The sequence below is a fragment of the Trachurus trachurus genome (genome assembly GCF_905171665.1).
Source record: "Trachurus trachurus genome assembly, chromosome: 23".
NCBI classification, from domain to species: domain Eukaryota; kingdom Metazoa; phylum Chordata; class Actinopteri; order Carangiformes; family Carangidae; genus Trachurus; species Trachurus trachurus.
In genome coordinates this window covers 17,114,952-17,133,866 of record NC_139912.1, presented here as the reverse complement: position 1 = coordinate 17,133,866, position 18,915 = coordinate 17,114,952, and the positions used below count along the sequence as shown (strand labels likewise).

Here is an 18,915-nt window from a genome sequence, read left to right as displayed (position 1 = left end):
TTTAGTGAGGCGGTTCAGTAAGGTGAATGGAGTCCCTGTACAGCAGGGATTTGCATGTATAAAAAGCTAAATAATGGATTCTGGCATCAGGTAGGACATGTGGTAGTTTATCAGGGTGAAACTAAGGCCTTATGATCTGCATCTTCCATCCATCCATCCATCCATGGTCAATTGGGTGAGGGTGCGGTACAAACTGGACAGGTCACCAGCCTATCTCACGGCTAACATACTGTATAGAGGCCAATTAACACAAATGAACCTGTTGTGCATAATTGTGGAGGAAGTTAAAAAAAAAACCTTGCAGACTCCACACAGCAAAGCCCCAGGCCCAGATCACTAGGCGACAGTGCTAACCACTTGTGTCGCAGTATCAATTGTAACATTTGCTTAATTTCAGCTTTTTTTTGTAGAAATTAACAAATGACATAGGAGTCAATCAGAGAGAGTCAGCTGTTCTTTCATCCTTCCTAAAATAAGCTAGCTGTCCCCACACTCTGGCTTCATATTCAGCATAGAGACATAGGATTAGTATTGATCTTTCAGACCTCAGACCTTCAGACTTGACCTTGACTAAAACCTGCATGTCTCAACCTCTGAAGCAGATAGAGGCATGAAATAAACCACCAGAGACTTTTTACCCTTTGACACAACACAGTTTATTTTTTATTCTTTTCCTTTTCATTGTAGTTAGAATTCCATCTATCCTCAGGAAGAAAGCTCCAGATGTTTGTCCTGTGACTTCATTACTGACTGTCTGTGAGTGAGTGAGTGAGTGAGTGAGTGAGTGAGTGAGTGAGTGAGTGAGTGAGTGAGTGAGTGAGTGAGTGAGTGAGTGTGTGTGTGTGTGTGTGTGTGTGTGTGTGTGTGTGTGTGTGTGTGTGTGTGTGTGTGTGTGTGTGTGTGTGTGTGTGTGTGTGTGTGTGTGTCTGTTGGAGAGGATGGTGGGTGGAGTGGGTGGAGGCCATAAATGGCAAAATGTGAAAAAAGGATGACGGTGTTGTTGGGAGACACTACCGTCCTTTCCTCCTCTCACTGGTGTTTCCCTGCTGCTGCGTAGGAGATCACTGCAGCAGTGTGTGTGTGTGTGTGTGTGTGTGTGCGCTTGTGCAAGATAAAATAGTTATAGATGAAGCAAGGACATAAAAGTAATTCAATGGGGACAGAGAAAAATCAGACAAGCTGTTTCTGTGGGCTGATGGTGTTCCTGTTATGTTGTATTTTATATACAGTAGTAGAGTGAAGCCAACTAACCAGCTGGTGGTTAGCTTAGCTAAGCTTAGTTTATCTGGAAAAATTGGAAACAGTCCAGCTGTCAATACACGTGTTTCCAATGCTCACTAATAAACACAGCATATCTTTATCTTTATCTTTATCTTTACAGATTGAAAATGAATAGATATCTCAATAATTAGTCCAGTTAAGAAGCTACAAATGTTGGCACATCTGGTTTACTTGTAACCATGCTTTCAGTTGTCCTTTGAAAGTGGCAAGAATGGGGCTTTCCCTAATTGGGACCAGGAGGCTATTCCATATTTGTCTGCCTTTTATAGATAGCACATTTTTTCCAAAGGTGGTTGGACCTCTGGTATCTCAACTGGTACCAAGACCTTGTGAATATATTCCTTAACATGAGAGTGGGAGCTGAATACTTTCAAGTTATCATTGTTAAAAACCTTGCAATGATAAAAGAGTGGTTGTCTATCATATCTTGATTGCTCTATTATAGCTGTTCTATGGGTTTCAGAACTGTGACACCTGCAAACCATCAGTTTGTAAAGCAATATTCAATATGAGTGAGGATCAGATAGTGAAGATATGTTTTAGCCGCATCAGCTGTTAAGAAGGGCTGAATTTTGTTTAAAATAAGATGAAGTTGATTGTGTTCCTGACTTTTTTTATGTATTTCTTGAAGGACAAATTTGAGTCCAGGGTGACTCCAAGATCTCATCAGCTTATTACAAGCCTGAACAGTTCATACAGCAACGTGTGTTTTCTTCTCTTTGGCGAGTTGTTCAGACTTGTTGGTGAGGGTGATGTGGTGATGTCTATGGTCAAATCCTACTTTTATAACATGACTTAACTACATTGGATTGACACATAGAATAGAAACAGTATCTCTCTTATGTCTGTCAGCTTACAGCTTGGCCCCAGGCTTTTATTTACTTGAAATCCAGAATGTAATGTAGGCTACATTAATTAGAGGCAGGTCTTTTAGGTCAGAATGGTATTTTAGTACAAAGCTTCTTTTTCAGCTGCTCCTGTCTGTTGTGTTGAAGTTACTGCATTACGTGCCAATACAAACACTTCTTGTAATTGTTTCAAATTAAAGCCCTCTAGTGTTTCAGTAGACAGAAAGCCTTTGTGAGGCAATAGAGCTGCTTTTGTTAATGCACTACAATAAGAGTAAGAGTCCTATTTCTGGTTGTTTCTGTTGTTTAGGCTACATGTTATTCAGATGTGCTAGTTTCTATAGCAGTTCCTGATGTCCTTCTCGGTTCCTCCCTCTCCCTCTCCCTGCTCAGTGCATCTGTCTCCCTTAGTAATAATGATAGGCTACATGTAATGAAAGTGGGTTTTTTGCTGTAATGAAGGTGAGGCTCAGTGTATTGGAAGTGCTTCTCTTCTTTGCAGTTCTAGGGCAGCCAGGAAACGACAGCGGCTCAGTAGACTGCCCAGAACAAGTGTAGGTGTTGCTCTGTGTGTTTCTGGTCTACCACATATGAAAGAAAGTCTTAGAATCTCCAGACAGTGAGTCAAGTTGGCACCATAACAGCTGTAAACACCATCTGATAGAACCTGTTTGATCCAGAAACTTCTTTCAGATTATTTTATGTTATTCAGATTTTATCATATTACTTTTTATCCAGAGTATTGGTGTGGCCAAAAACAAGAAAGTGATGGGATGTACTGAAGTTGACCATTTAATGTAATTAATACATTTAGTAGCTGGGTTTACATGAAGCCAAATATTCCAATTAAAATCGGTTTAGATGTCCAAACTGAATAAAAATGCTTTATATAATCGCAAATCTGAATAAACTGGCCCAAACCGAATGGAATTTCATTCAGTTTCAGAGGAGTAGAATATTCCTCCTTCCAAATTGACCAAAAATCAAATTATATCATGTAAACGGTGAAATGGAGTATTCTTTATACGCATACACAGTGACATTTCTTCACTTGCAAATATGGCAGCTTCCGAGCACAGCACCCAGAACTGGTCTACAGTGGAGAGTTTGATAAAAAAAAAAACTATCGCCAGCTCAGACCGTCGGAAAACAGGAAACACTGAACTGTATAAAAGAGTTCACGAAAAACTGTCGTTTTTTCTCTGGGCATGTCACACGGCTGTAAAGCGTCCATTCTGAATGAATGTTGTGGCACATGTAAACACATATAAACAGCTGACAATCAATCTTCATTCTGAATGGGCTTTATGCACAGCTCCACTACTTCCTGAAATAAGCCAGCTCCTTTATTTCCTGTCTTACATTATTGGACCAACTGATTAATCCAGGTGTGCTTGACCATTGTTGTGAGGTCAGACACACCTGGATTAATCAGTTGGTCCAATAATGTAAGACAGGAAATTTCAGGAAGTAGTGGAGCTGTGCATAAAGCCCATTATTTGAATCAGAATGATTGATTGCCTCCACTCGCATATTGGTGAGGTGTCATGCCCCCGCCCCCTCCCCCCCCCCCCCATTGTGATTACACATGTTCCCAAACATCTCAGGCTAATAGTCAGAACAAAATGTTCCAGCTGTATCATTCACAACATGTGTCAATGTTGCGACTGTGCTGTGGTTGTTGGAAATGTGCCACATTAATGATGATAAGAGCAAAATATTTAAAGATGCCAACAGCTGCCATGATGACCCTTTCTGAGGGAGAGAGATGGATGACCGACCTACACTTAAGCACGACAGAGTGGCACACAGACACACCATATATGGACTTTGTGTGTTGGCAGTTGAAACCCTGAGTGTGTCTCTGTGTGTGTGTTTCCTTTGTGGATGAAGGAGGGGAGAGCTGGAAGTTTGCCACCTCATAACTTCACCCAGTGTGAAGTTGGCGAACATTTTTCTGGCACTGACACATTCTTCACTTTTTACTGACCTGGACGGTTCGTGCTTGAACTCATGACTGTCTTCAGTTTTCTCTCCATATCTCATTTCAAGCACCACAGACTGACAGAGAGATGAGTGTAATTTACACACTGATAATAGATCTTTTCATAAACATAGCAGTCGCTCTGCAGAGGGCTATGAGTTGGTTCTCATGCCTGCCAGTTTTCTGTCACCTGTAATTACTTATAAGGTGCTTTATTGTACTCCGTAGCTATGTCCATACTACATTTTCATTTTAAAACAGTCTTCAAATGAAAATGAACTCAATTCAGATGAGTCTTTCAGCTCCATATCAGAAACTGTTTCTTTACACCTGATACAGTATCAGTGTTGGGCATGTTACTCTGAAAAAGTAATTAGTTATAGTTACTAGTTACTTTCCCCAATAAGTAACTGAGTTACTACATGATAAAAGTAATTAATTACAAGGAAAGTAACTACCTGTATTGCGTTCCTTTTTTATAAAGTGCTCAAATGTGTCAAATTACTTGGCTAACCCGTGTTTATCTAACTACTGCACAACTCACTCAGTATTCCTCAGCACAGGCAGGCTCCCCGACGCGCTGTATCACTCCGCCTATCAGCTGTTTAGATCAGCGGCGTTTTATAATGCCGTTATTCCCATCACTGTACAGCATATAGCTGTAATGTAATCTCCTATGCAGCACTGAATTCCATCATGCGTACATGGAGATGTTCAAGGCTGCCATTATATGAGGTCACAACACTGTCAGCTCTATCACTCTGAGTTCATCTGTGGACACTGTAGGTGGAGGTGGTGCAGGCTCTCCTTCATTACTGTCAGAGGTTGTCGGTGTCCAGTCCATGGCTGGATGGAAAACATTGTAATAGAGACAAATGTGAAATATTGTAGGGTTAGAGTTATAAAGAAAATAATCAGTACTCTGATTATATGATCGCACAATTAGAACAGACAGAATAGATGTAGGCTAGATGTCACGATGGTTCCCAGCTCTCACTGACGTTCCTTATTCTGAAGGAGAGATAATCCTTCCAGCAGATGTTTTGACTGCAGCTGTCATCAACAATTAAATGAGCTGGACCTGCAGAACAAGTCCACACACACTGAACCTAATTCAATATTACCACACACTTACAGTACTTACATGTCAGCTGTGTTTACATGCTCTTGCAGCATGTAAACACATGTCAGTTAACTGTAACAGTGTTATCGTTAAATAACACCGACAGTCTGCTGTCACTGTTAACGCTGAGTGAGGTAACAGCACTAATGCAGCGCTAATCTGAAAACACATTATAAGGTGTTTTACTATGGTTTTTTAACACAAGTAGTCACACCAAACACAGTTAGCCTCAGTAACTCAAAATGTAATTCAGAAATCTGAGACTAGCAGACCAATCAGAACTGTTCGCACAATTAGCATCTTTTCAGAATGGTTAGTGTAGTTAGCATGTATCCATCTGTTGGCTATGGCTCGTATCTGTGCAGGGTGGGAGGAAGGTGAAGTACCTGGAGAGGACATCTTTTCAGAACAGTTACAGCAAAAGCATCATTTCAGAACGGTTAGGGCAGGAATTCCCTTGCTTGTGGTGCACAAGCTGCTGCTAGGGGGTGCGTGACATGAAAAAGGGTAATGGCGACGCTATGCTGTTATATTTTACTAATAAATTAAAACAACTAATATCTAATAACTATAATATATAATAATATCTATATAATAATAACTAATCTCAAATGGGCTTTTCACAGTGTGAATAGTAAAATTCAAGAAAACCATTTGTAAACCTAAATTTTATATAAACAATAATTGTCTGTATTATTCTGTAATTTACAACTGCAGCTGTGTTTATTTATTCATGGTACTTATTCATTGTATTAATCACTGTATTTATCATTGCATTTCTTTTAATTGTATTCAGTATATTTTATTCTATTCTAAAGCCTGACCAGGAACAAAGACCGCAAATTAGCTGAAGCTAGACGTCTTACAGTATATGCGTCACATTTTCCCATTTTCTGTGGCAATGTCCCTGTTAAATAAACATTAAAAAACAAACAAACAAACTGAAAAAAAAAACACTTTCATCACCAAGGCTTTGAGTAGGTTAGTTGTAGTGTAGCTCTGTAATGATGCCTTTTTCAGTCCCATCAATCAGAGCCTGACACTTCTGCTGGAAGACACTGAGACATCACTGTATGACTCACACTAACTGTTGAAAACACATCCACACATGTGCTAAAAGTAGTAACGTCCTTATGGAGGAAAATCTACTCAAAATCTTATCCTGACAAAAGAGGTGGTTAATGTTGAAATGTGCTGCGTCACCACAAACTGAACGTGTACTGTCCTCCATGTTTCCTCAGACGCTGCTGGATGGATGGCTGACCTCGAGCTTCACCCACTGGCTCACTGAGCTTCCCTGGTTGCAGCCGCCGTCATGGCCAAAAGCCCCGAGGTGAAGCTGGCCGTGTTCGGCAGAGCGGGGGTGGGAAAGTCAGGTAATGTGCTGTGTGTCTGTTTGTTACAAAGGCTCCTTATACTCTGAACTTTGGTGCTTTGGCTCCAGGCGACGTGTGAGAGATTTAAACACACTACTGGGGGGTTGTCTGCATGGGGGTTTAGCGGGTGCTTTCATTTCTCCCACCGTGACGTCTGCTTTCTAATGTCTCCCTCCCAGTCCTCAGTCTGTTTGCATAGTCAACATTACAGTAGGAGGCTGTTCTTGGTCTGGCTTCAGAGTCCTCGCTCCCACAGATAAGTCTGTTGAGTCACTGTCGTTTGGTGTCAGCACTCTCCTGTCAGCGGCAGCAGTGTCGGTGGCTGGGCCTCAGCTGGCGTCCTGCGTATTCTCCCCAGTAGCTCACACAATGACACAGACTTCTTCATGTGTCCTGTCAGTTGCAAATCAAGACATATTGCTTCAGTGTGCTTCGTGACTGCATCTCTGAACCCCAGTGAAGCGGGGTGGGGGGGGGTGAGGGTGGAAAGAACAACATGGACTAGGGGTGGGTATTGCCAAGGACCTCACGATACGATACGCATCACGATACTTGTGTCACGATACGATACGATATTGCGATATCCAAATTTTGCGATATATCGCGATATATCGCGATATTCTACGATATTCTACATAGTTCACTGAAAAATGTAAAAGGCGATAATTCATGGGACAAACTGAGTCAAAACAATGTAATTCAAATTATCCATGCCATTTTATACAAGTGCAAGTTACAACAACATATTTCAATTGGATTTACGTCTGAAAAATTATTTGTTATTTGAAAAAAAAAATTGAATTTTTTTTTTCTTCTTTTTTTTTAAAAGAAATCGATATTTAAATGTCGAATATCGATATCGTATCGCGGTATAAAGTATCGCGATATATTGCCATATCGATATTTTTGCCCACCCCTAACATGGACACAGTGTAGCTTCAGTCAAATCCACCGATGTAATACATGAGCGTTAGCAACACATACTGAACCAGACAGTAGCAAACAAAAACATTTTGACCTCTTTTACCTGTAAGAACAGAGCAATGAACAACAGATCATCTTGATCTGCAGATCAGACTCAGAGCCTTTTTACAAAGCAGTGAATTACCACCTTTTTAATCAAGATTGGAAATGGCATTTTACCTCATCCTCATCCACTTTTACTATTAGTCAGTGCATTCAGAATTATGGGATTTAATTACACACTCCTCTTAAACACACATACTGTTCCTGACATCTTAACCAGCAGGTGAGCAGTGTTGGGAGGGTTACTTTTAAAATGTATTCCCCTACAGATTACTGATTACATGTCCTAAAATGTAATCTGAAATGTATTTGGATTACTCAAGTAAAGTAATGTATTCTGAATACTTTCTGGATTACTTTTAGATTACTTCAAAATCGCCTGCCTGAGCGCCTTTAACTGGGACACTGAATTTGCTTTAGAGAATTATCTTACACATGATCTTATAGGCTACCGTGGCTCCTTTAAACTAAAGCATTAATACATGTGTTTGAATTTGTCAAGCCACAGTTTAATTTTGTATTTTAAATACGTAACGCCGTTACATGTAATCTGTTACTCCCCAACCCTGCAGGTGAGTGATGTTCAACCATCAGTCACCCAGTGCAAATAATACCACCATATCAACTGTGCAACAGTCTTTATACAACCACTGGGCTTGTTCCAAAGTCCAGGAGTGTGTGTAGCACATGTGTGTGTGTTAGCATTCGGCTTGTCCATCAGCCCATCCATGACTGTGTGGTGTATATATTCCTCATTTAGTTCCTTGGCACATCAACAGCTGGGGTGGGTCCTGTTGTTCAGACATCAGAATCCTCTCTGTCTTAATTGACTTGGGGCTGTGTCACAGGGAGAGGCTGATATCCAAAGTCATCATCATCACTATCATTGTCTTGGTTTGATTGTTCCCTGTCATGAAGACAGGGAACAATCAAACCAAGACAATGAAGGGTCTGAACTGTGATTTGTCAAATAGCTGGTTTCAACTGAATTAAAAGGTTACAGTGCAGTCCTACATCCTCTCACTTTTTTTGCCCTGATATCACTTTATATATGGGCGTGTCTCTCCCCACCTGATGGATAACCTTGTGGGTGCAGTCTCCCAGTGGTTACGGAGCTTCCCTGTTCCCCCTCTGGGTGTCATACTCCTAATGAGAATATACAGTAGAACTCCTTACTTTGCTGTCATGATTTCTCTTGCTACTCAGTGTTTTTTTTTTGTTTTTTTTGCATTTGCTGCTATGATCTCATATGCCTCTGCCATCTGTTGTCTCCACTTTTTCATGTACTCCTGCTGATCAGTACTTCCAGTCTCATGGGTCAAGCCAAAAAGCAAGTCAACAAGTATAGTCTGTAGCAGTCTCTGGTGGTCCATCTGAAAATAATCAACTCATTAATTAGATATGAGGCAGGATCAGACACTGGAGGGGAGCTTGTATGTGCATCGTCCTGCTAATTCTGCTAATTCCTCATTTTCTGTGGAGGAGGCAAGGCCAGACAATTTTATTTGTATAGCCCAGTCTCAAAGGGCTTTACACACAATCATAACAACATCCTCTGTCCTTAGACCCTTACATCCACTGAGGAAAAACTCCCAGAAACCCTTTTAACAGGGAAAAATTGGAGAAACCTCAGGGTGAGCAGAGGAGGGATCCCTCACCCAGGACGGACAGACGTGACATAGATGTTGTAGGGATGTTACAGAAACAGTATTTGGTTTCATACAGTTTTGGTCTCACTGTGTTTACGGCTCGTTCTTTGGTACTGGCAGAGTGGAGGGAGATGACAGGACAAGGATAAAGTTTAACAATGAACAATTCATTATGTCAATAGAAAATTCAGCACCTGATAGGATTTGTCTACATGCAGCAAAACTCCTGGGTTTGTCCCATTATCATTCTACATTCTGTGTCTTATCTCTTATCTGGCTGGTTTCATATTGCATTGAACACAACACACTATAGTATAGAATGTGGTGGAGGTTTGTCATTGGATACTGTAAATTCATACACAGCAGTCCTCTGTTGGAGCAGACGTTCACTTCATACACCTCTCTTGTTGTCCGCCATGTTTTAACTAGATCCACACTGTAAATTAAATGAATGGATTGTGATGATGGGCAAGATTTTGAAGCAGCTCAGTTCAGTCCATACATTACTGTAGTTTTATTCAGTGCTGCTTCAGTTGGTGACTGTGGGGCTTTAGATCACTCTTCTGTGTTGAAGTTTTTCGGTTTCCTGTGTAATTGTACTCAACAGGTGACAGTGTATGTGTATTCTTTTTCAAAAGCAGACAGACAACAGAACAGTATCATTGTTGTCACATCTGAAGCTACAGCAATGAATGGTTCTCTACAGAGAGCCGAAAATCAGCTTCTCCTCACTTGACCAACATCTGGACTGTGATTTATTATCGCTTCATGTACACTATCATGTCTTTTCTACAGCTTACAGCCTCTGCCCGGCATCCACTATACTTGAGCTTTTATTTACTTAAACCCCGGAATGTAACCAACCTTTAGTTCTGTCAGGACCACTATGTCAAAAATAATATTTATTTACTTGCACAGTTTAATTTGGCGGTATGGTACTGTTCTGGGACCCCCTGCTCTTCCACGCGCTTGCGTGGAAAGCCTGAGGCAGGAAGAGCACTTCCCTGCCCTTCACGAGCCATCATGAACGGCATAAGCAGGGAGCGCAGCAGCAAAGAAAACCCAGACAGAGCAGAGCAACCAACAAGATACAATGACAGGAGGAGCTGGGGTGGAGGTGGGTTGCAAAAAAGCCGGCAGAGGAAGCAGCAGCAAGGGAGGTGACGTCGGACTAGAGCAGTTTAAATAGCGCGCTCTGAATGCAATTCCCCAATAGGAAGCAGCCACGGGGAGTCAGCTGAGCCATCAGCTGATCTGCACAGGTGAAGACAGTTACGCTGTGCTGATTAAGAGCTTGACGTCATGGCCTGCCAGAACTAACGCTACGCTTAATTAATAATATAGTGAAAACTAGCAATCATAGCCTACTAGTTTACTTCCTGTAATGCAGATGTGTCTTAGTGTGTTGGAAGTGCTCTGCCTCTTCACTGCAGTTCCTGAACAGCTGGGAAACCAGAGTGGCTCAGTGGACTGCTGATCAGTGGTGGAAATAGCATCAGTCAGTCAGTCAGTTACAGGTCTGGCCCTAGTCCAGCTAAAAATACTAGAACCAAACAAGAGGAGTTGTTACAGAATCAGTATCGATATCAACCCTGACCTACAGGACTACATGTTCTTAACAGAGCTCATCAGTTAACAGCTTCAGGCATTGAATACTAAGCTCTCTAATGTTCCCAGCTGACACCACACTGTGTGAGTGTCAAGTTAATGGTTCTTATTCAAGACCCAAGTGTACTTGTGATTTAGCAGTTTCCATGCAGGCTAGAGAAAATGTGCCCCTAATGATGACAGCAGACCCACAGAGTGTCGGTGAAGGTGAGCAGCACTCTTTGTGATGGTCCGACCTGGACTCCTGCAGAGCGATCCAGCTCTAATAAAGAGCAGACAGTGTTAAGCTGAGTGAGTCTGCTCTGAGTCAGAGCAGACTCACTCAGCTTAACACTGACACATCTAAGCTTTTTGTTTTATTGACTCTGAGGTGGAAAACTGGGGTTTAGGAAATATGATCACTTCGTCCAATTACTGTACCTCTACCTTGGTCTCTGCTAAACACACACACACAGCGAGAGAGACACACACACATCCACACAGAGAGATATGATGTGATAAAGTAATTACTGGAAAGGTTTTTCCGTAGTTAGTCAGAGAGGAGTAAACAGCAGGGCTCTCATGAGGCCTGGTTGATGAGATGATGATATCTCAACACAGGATCAAATTATTGTTTGTAAATTGGGTGATGACAAACCAGCATGAACCCCAGAACAGTTCGGTTCACCTCAGCCTCAGCATCTTTAAGCTCATCGTTCGTCTTTTATTTCATATCCTTACTGTCATTACTCTCACTGCTCTTATCATCTTTGTCTTGGCAGAAGAAGAAAAAATACCTGTAGCTGCACAGTCAAATATCTACAACTGCCTCTGTTGGACATGTAGAGTTGGTCATAGTTGATGCAACACTTTGCTCGGAGCAACTGGTGAGTTGTGAGCTGAGAACCCTCAATATGACAGCCACCCTCTGCAGCACTGACCAATGACCGATGGTCACCAGTGCAGAAGGAACAGATCCCCGACCAGGTTGTCAAACAATCGAGTGTTCATGCTGAAGTATTGAAAGAGTTTTTCCTCATCAGTACTTCTTCTGTCCCTCACCACCAGCATGATGAAGTCCCCTTCCTCATCCCTTGTTGCATTTGGTGGCCTTATACCCCCTGCTCTGCTTCCGTTTAGGCAGAAAGTGTGAACAACGCACAAGGATTGTGGGAAACGTAGGACAAAATGTTGAACTATCCCGTATCCCGTATTTTTATATGATCCTTCAGATATCCCTCACTTTTGGCCAACCAAACGCTACTGAATCAGTTGTCATGAAGACATAACTATGACAGAGCACATAGGAATTATTAATTATCAACGTCAATCCAAACATAATGCAAACAAGTTCACTCAAATATTAGTGGGGACAGTTGTGTCCTCACAAAATAGGTCCATGTTGATACTGTCCATTAGCAAACCTGGAGCCTGATGTAAACACTTATCCACCGTACAGACCTCATAGTTCACCATAGATGGCCACTGTGGTGAACCATGTTGAATATTGGACTGAAAGTGGAGATAATATTCCCACCATGAAAGCAGCACTAAGTGACAGCAGCACGGCCTCTCTCTCTGCACCACATTAAACAGCTCCTGTCTCCTCTAATGCTTTGCTGCAGGGGAAACACATTACTGTCACTGTTGCATAACACAACCAGAAATAGATATAGATATTTATCAATATGAAAAAGGTTTACTTTATAAATTGCTTTGAATTAGGAAGATGTTCTCTCTGTCTTTGTGAATGTTTTATTTATAATCTGTAGTTTACAACCAGCAACACGACACTCAGCCCTCGCCCCTCCGCCTACCACCAAATCGTGTCCACACAAATCCCTGAGGCACTGTAGAATGGCTGTGCAATAAATTAAAATGACACATAGATGCAAGTGGAAATGGAAAAGGAAATAAACAAAACGGTTCCAGCTAGTGAAGCGCTTTGAGTGGCTCATATGACTAGAAAAGCGCTAAATAAATGCAGTCCATTTAACAGGGTTTCATTGAATACCATGGGCACTTACCTTCTGGCAAGCTCACCAACAGCTGGTTCCTAAACACATTTAGCAAAAACTTCAAACTATTTTTAATGGCTGGTGTGTGACTACTTTCACTGGAATGTAAATAGAGTAATGCAGGAATTCTCCAAAACATTCAATTAGTCACATGTTTTTACTTCCATGATAACTTTGTGGAGATGAGACTGGGGTGCATGCTGGTTTGTGGTAATTCCCCATAAGGTGAAGTATATATAACAATATAAACAGGTCAGTTTAATTAACAGCTTCCATGAAGGTAGCTATAGAGACCAAAACAGTTTCTGTACCAGGCTGTTTATTCCTGCTTTAAAGCAGAAGTAAGTGATCCGGTCATTTTGGCTAACTTCTTGTCAGCAGATGGAGTTAGCAGTCCCCGCCCTCGTCATGGATCTATCGGTCCTCGTCACCACATTCACGCGCATCCCTTGGCTGCACACACAGAGAGGACCGCCCCTTTATGCCGTTCTCTCTCCTCATTGGATAAAGGTTGTAGGATACAAGGAAAGTTTTCTCCTCGGCTTACAGCAGAGCAGAGCAGAGTGACTGACAGACCCGTGTTTCAGACCAAACACTCTATGTAAGTGATTGCCGTCGGAAGATATAACTATTTAAGACTTATAACACAAAGATTCTGCTTACTTCTGCTTTAAAGTTGCTAACATGGGACTCTATTACCCCTTTCCCACTGGCCAAAAAAATGTTTAAACCCGCTAACAATCGGCTTTTGGTGGCAGTGGGAAAGGCGCACCGACCCGCGCTGACCCGCGTCAAACAACTCGGCAAGCGACGCGGGTTAAAATCGCCTTCAATCGGCTCGGCTCTGACTGGCTTGCAGTGGGAACACCAGACCCGGGCATTTCTCCAAACGATTTTGACAATTTGACAGTCAGCTCATGACAATGACTTTGAAACAGGCTTTGTGCTGCAGGATGGCACCATTAACCTTCTCTGCCCTAAAATCAGCTGCCTGGTGTGTGTCTGCTGGAGGAAATGAAAGTCCTGGAAAGTAATCAAATAATTGAGGACATTTAACATCCAGCAGGCGACCCTGTGCACCGTCCACTAATTAACATGAAATTGTGGCAGAGGGACAGTGGCTCATCCTGCTGCTCTGGTTTACAGACGTACGTATCTCTGGCCTTCTCAGCTTAGACAACACACAGCTGGGAGGCTGTTGACTGCCCAGATTCCTCTCTGCATGGAAGACCATTCATAGTCTGAGGTGTGACTCACTTAATGCGATGTAGAAGCTCTAATCAGCGTGTCAGAGCTAGATTGTACTCTTTCAGATAAGATATCTGAAAAGGTTTAAAAGAGGCTTTCAGCACGGCAGGGATCAGGGATGTGAACTTTCAGGAGGGCGTATCTACTGTGCAGCACTTTAAGTGACTTTTATGTGCTTTAGTGCTTGAGTGTGTTACATAAGTCTAAGAATGAAGAAGTTAGGGGCTTTGTTCTTCTAATTTTGTTATTTGTTCAGATTGGGGTGAGTTGTGCGTTCACAGCATCTTGCAACTGCGTGACTGAAAAGTCAACAGCACAGGTGAACAGAGTAAGAACACCAGACTTATTTGATGCCGTGGGGAGGCTCTGGCTATGTGCTGTCTTTGTGATAGACAAACCTGCTTTGGTGAAAGGGAAATAAAATTGATGTGATGAGAGAAGACATGAACCTGCTCTGCTGAGGAGACACACAAGCAGAGGTGAACAAAGGTGAAGAACCCTCTGCCTCATCTTTATATAGTGTGACACTGTAGGATACTGACAGATTCAGATTTCTTTGGGTCTCTCCTTAAAGGTGTACAGAAAAGAAAAATCAATTTGATTCCACTCTGGGTCATAAAATTAGTGTAATAACTCATCTATCAGATGATGTAGCCCAAACTTTGTGCAAAATTCTATTTTGGAGTAAATCCGGGATGAAAGTGGGGTAGTTTTTTATTCGCATTGGATAATGAAGGCACACAAATTATGTGTCAAGTTGCTCACGATTCATCAGCCACTGATATCTATCTATCTATCTATCTATCTATCTATCTATCTATCTATCTATCTATCTATCTATCTATCTATCTATCTATCTATCTATCTATCTATCTATCTATCTATCTATCTATCTATCTATCTATCTATCTATCTATCTATCTATCTATCTATCTATCTATCTATCACCCTCATTACTGTAACAGTAACACTGTCATGGTGTTGTCCCGTTCCCTGTTTAGTTCCTGTTTTATTTTGAAGTTCCTGTCTTGTCTTGTCTTCCTGTGATTAAATGTGTCTCACCTGTGTCTGATTGCACCACCCTGTCTTCTTTCCCCCAGTGTTTCCCACTGTCCTTTGTCAGTTGGTCTGTTGTCCAGCCCTGTGTTTCATGCCCACGTTCCTGTGTCATGTCTGAGTTCCCATGTTTTTTCAGTAAATCTCTCAGATCTTTGTGAGTCTGCATTCTGGGTCCAGAACTGTACGTTCTGTCCTCTCCTCAGTCTCAACACCAGTTGAACCAGTCAGTCGGCCGTGGGCCCGCTCTGGGAAATGATCGTGTCAGTGGAAGGTGGGCTCCTTGAGTGGCTCTGCTTTTTTCCTTGTGTTGAATTATTTTTAGAGCTCCCCTCCGACTCTCACAGCCTCCACATATTGTCCGCTCTCCACTCATGTACCCTGCTGGTGTGAGTCATCGCTGGTTATTTACCTCCTCGCCTTTAACAACCTCCCTCTAGCAGTGCTTTAAAATTTCATGATGGATCCATTAAGTATTTTTTCTTTCTGCCTCTGAAGCTGTTTTATCAGCCGAGGTACAGGTTCATGTTTAATCTTCAGGGCGGGTCTCACTGATATCTGGTTTATACAACATTGTTTCCTTCCTCTTTATTTAACAAATTGTTATTTCTAAACTTTAATTATAGTTTTATTTTGTTACATTCATTCATGTCTTTAAGCAGACAATGGAGAAATAAAGTAGTGCTCTCATAGCACCATCAGACTTACAGGAGATACTTGATGCAGACTACTCTGCCTAGAGAGAGAAAGAGAAGAGAGAGAGAAGTTAAAAGTGAGCTGCAGCCCTGACATTAAGTTTTAAAAATACACAATGACTGGAGCGTCTCACACTGAGGCTCAGACTCTGACAGGAGCACCAACCCAGGATGAGAAACAAGACACATCCGATGGCCAGTAGCTCACTGTCTGTGTGGTCAGCTGATTTTATAATCGCAATAAGACACACCCACCAAACACAGACTTATAACACAAAGACTGAGCTGTAATCTTTCAGAGGACTGGTTTTAAAGACCATTAAGACAGTGACACTCAGCAAAGGGCTGCCAGCCGGAGTTAAACACCGGCTACAGTCCAAATGAGATCCACAATAGTTTAGTCTCGTGTTACATTCAAGTACAGCTGGAACGCACCATCACTCAAAGTCGTTAGTACGAGGCCTCATTACTTCTCTCTGCTTGGTGTCTTATGTTTAGTTTTTCTCTTTTGCTATTTTTTGGCCTCCCATGCAGGATTAGGGTTAGAGTCAGAGTTTGTCCAGTCTTGAAAAATATTCCTCTGTAAAGAGATGACATGACAGACAAAGTGTCAGTAGTAATGGATTTCCTGTTGAGCTCAGCAGTGCTGCTGTGTGTACACGCCACGGCTGTAACAGCCAGGTTGTCGGTCTTCACGGTGAGAATGCACTTCAGTTTCTCTCAGCTGTGCTTGTGCACGGCCCTCTGAAGCCTCCCGGCCTTCATCTCCTCCTCACATGGTTCCTGGTGAATAGAGCTGTGGTGCTATTGTTAGACACTAAACTAGAGGGATGAATGTGGTATCAGAGCCCTCACGCCCTTCCTGTGCAAACCCCATAACCACGAGCTCCTGTCCTTTTGCTTCCTCAGAGGCCTGAAATGAAAGCCTCTCTGGTGTCCCATTTTACGGAGCCGCGGGGCCCGAGGAGAACGACCGCCTCCCTCTCTGCCATTGTTTGCTCATGGAGCTCATCCAAACTGGAGCGGGGGGAGTTTGTCTAACCTTTACTGTTATTCAGAGTTGCCCTGATATATGCTGTGACTTGCTGTGCTCAAATAAAGGACCTCCATTTTCATAGTGTCAAGGCAAAAAGCACGTAACGAAAGGTGTTGTTGAAAAGTTGAAGCTGCTTCACAGGGAGGCCAACTGTTCCGTCAGCAAAGGTAAAACATAATCACCTCTCATCCACCAGGGGCCATATTTATGACCAGAGTGGCACTTTACATTTTCCTTTGACCACGTGGATTCATGATTTTTGAAGTGAGCTAAGTCAAAGAGAAGTGAAAATATAGGATAAAAAAAGACTAGAGACACATACAGCAACTTATAAAAAGTGATTGACTTAACAGTAAGTTTTTCTGCTTACAGTACAAAACAATAAATTATATGACAAATTTTCATTTAGAGTGGTGAAAGCCAGCCACAGGAAACAGCTGATTTCCAATCACCATTTAGAAACCAAAAACAAAACACAACTTGTTTCCCATTTATTGGTTTGATGATAATAATAATAATAAAAAAACATAATTATAACCCTTCAAAATGGCTTTTCAGAAACAGAGGACACGCATTGCAGACAAACAGTGTAGCACAAGGCGCCATGCTGACTGGTTTAACCAGCATAGTGCCGGGGTGGTGTAGCTGAGGTGGTTCTGTGCTGGACAGCTGACGGCTCTGTGCTCTGAAAGACGTTACATGCAGCAATCACATCTCTTTGTCTGGCTCCCGTCCACACAACACTACAGCAGGGGTGGGTTGTTGTCGGGTGAAAACAAAGGTCTTTGGAAACACAGATGTAGACATGATGTAGGGCTGTCACAATCATTACATTTTAGTTGACAATTAATTGACTGGACAGTGTGCACAGGGAATCCCCCCCCCCTTTTTTTCCCCTTGTTTAGTTGACAATCAATTTCCATACAAATAATTGCAAATAATGATGTATTACTCATTTTCTGATCATTTTATGCCACTAATATAGTATAAGCCTAAGCATATTTAATAATACACACCTTATGAAGAAGAAGAAGAGCCAAATATTGGCAACCAACATTGGAATATATGAATAAAAATTACATTTCTGTTTGACTTCAGGCTTTGCAACTAAATCCATGATGCTAATTTCGGTTGACGTTGATGGAGCTCCTCGAAATAAACAGTTTGTGGCTTTACTCATGTGTTATTAAACCATAGGAGAAGATGACGTCATTAAAAGAGGACCAGTCAAACGGTGGAAAACGACATAGAAACGGTGATGAAAATCTTTTAATGATTATGCAACATAATTGTGATCAGCTCAAATGATTGCGACCAGGTGATTATGTAACAGTTGTGACAGGCCTATAGACATGGTTGAATGATGGCAAACCCATGACTGCTGCTGGTCCTTAAAGGTCCCATATTATGCTATTTTTCAACTATTTCACATGGTTCTAAGTTGTCCAACCATATAGTATTCCTAGTGTATTGTCCCCAAATCAATCTGCAGCTCTATATCTCAGTAATCTAAAAGTGGCTCTCCAGAGCTCTGCTGAGAACGAGTCATTTCTGTGTCTGCACCTTTAATGCAAATAAGATGTGTAAACCATGTCCACTCCACACCTGTCATGGGGAGAGGGTGTGGTTTTCACTACAGGTACATGTGCCAGTGTTGACATTGGGACAGGGGTCGGGCATTGATTTCCGAAAAAAAAAGGGAGGTCGCTGTTCCGGAAAAGTGTCAGCAGGCGGGGCTCACGTTTTTCCAGACTGGCCCAGGGGGAGTATAAGGAAGTACCGGGAGGTGGAGTCACCTGAGCTCAGCGCATCCTGACGTCAAGTCTGCCAGCACTTCCAATTCGCCCGTTTGGAGACACGATCTCAAAAAAGTGTAGAAATCAATTAAGGGAGTGAACGGATTTTGCATAATATGGGCCCTTTAATCTTCATCCGTCCTACACGTTTAATGTCTAAATGCAACAAATAGTGCTGCTAATCATGTGTGT

At 42.1% G+C, this 18,915-nt stretch overlaps 1 protein-coding gene across 2 annotated transcripts in view; it reads left to right on the top strand.

The window, feature by feature from the left end:
- Nucleotides 1–6,551: 6,551 nt before the first annotated feature.
- Nucleotides 6,552–18,915, top strand: part of rerg (RAS-like, estrogen-regulated, growth inhibitor) — a gene marked incomplete at both ends in the record, with an annotated part of 37,197 nt that continues 24,833 nt past the window's right edge. For both annotated transcript variants that reach the window (XM_083999081.1, XM_083999080.1), the window contains one exon: nt 6,552–6,612. In XM_083999081.1, the coding sequence (XP_083855207.1) occupies nt 6,552–6,612 (61 nt within the window). The remainder of the gene's footprint in view (nt 6,613–18,915) is intronic.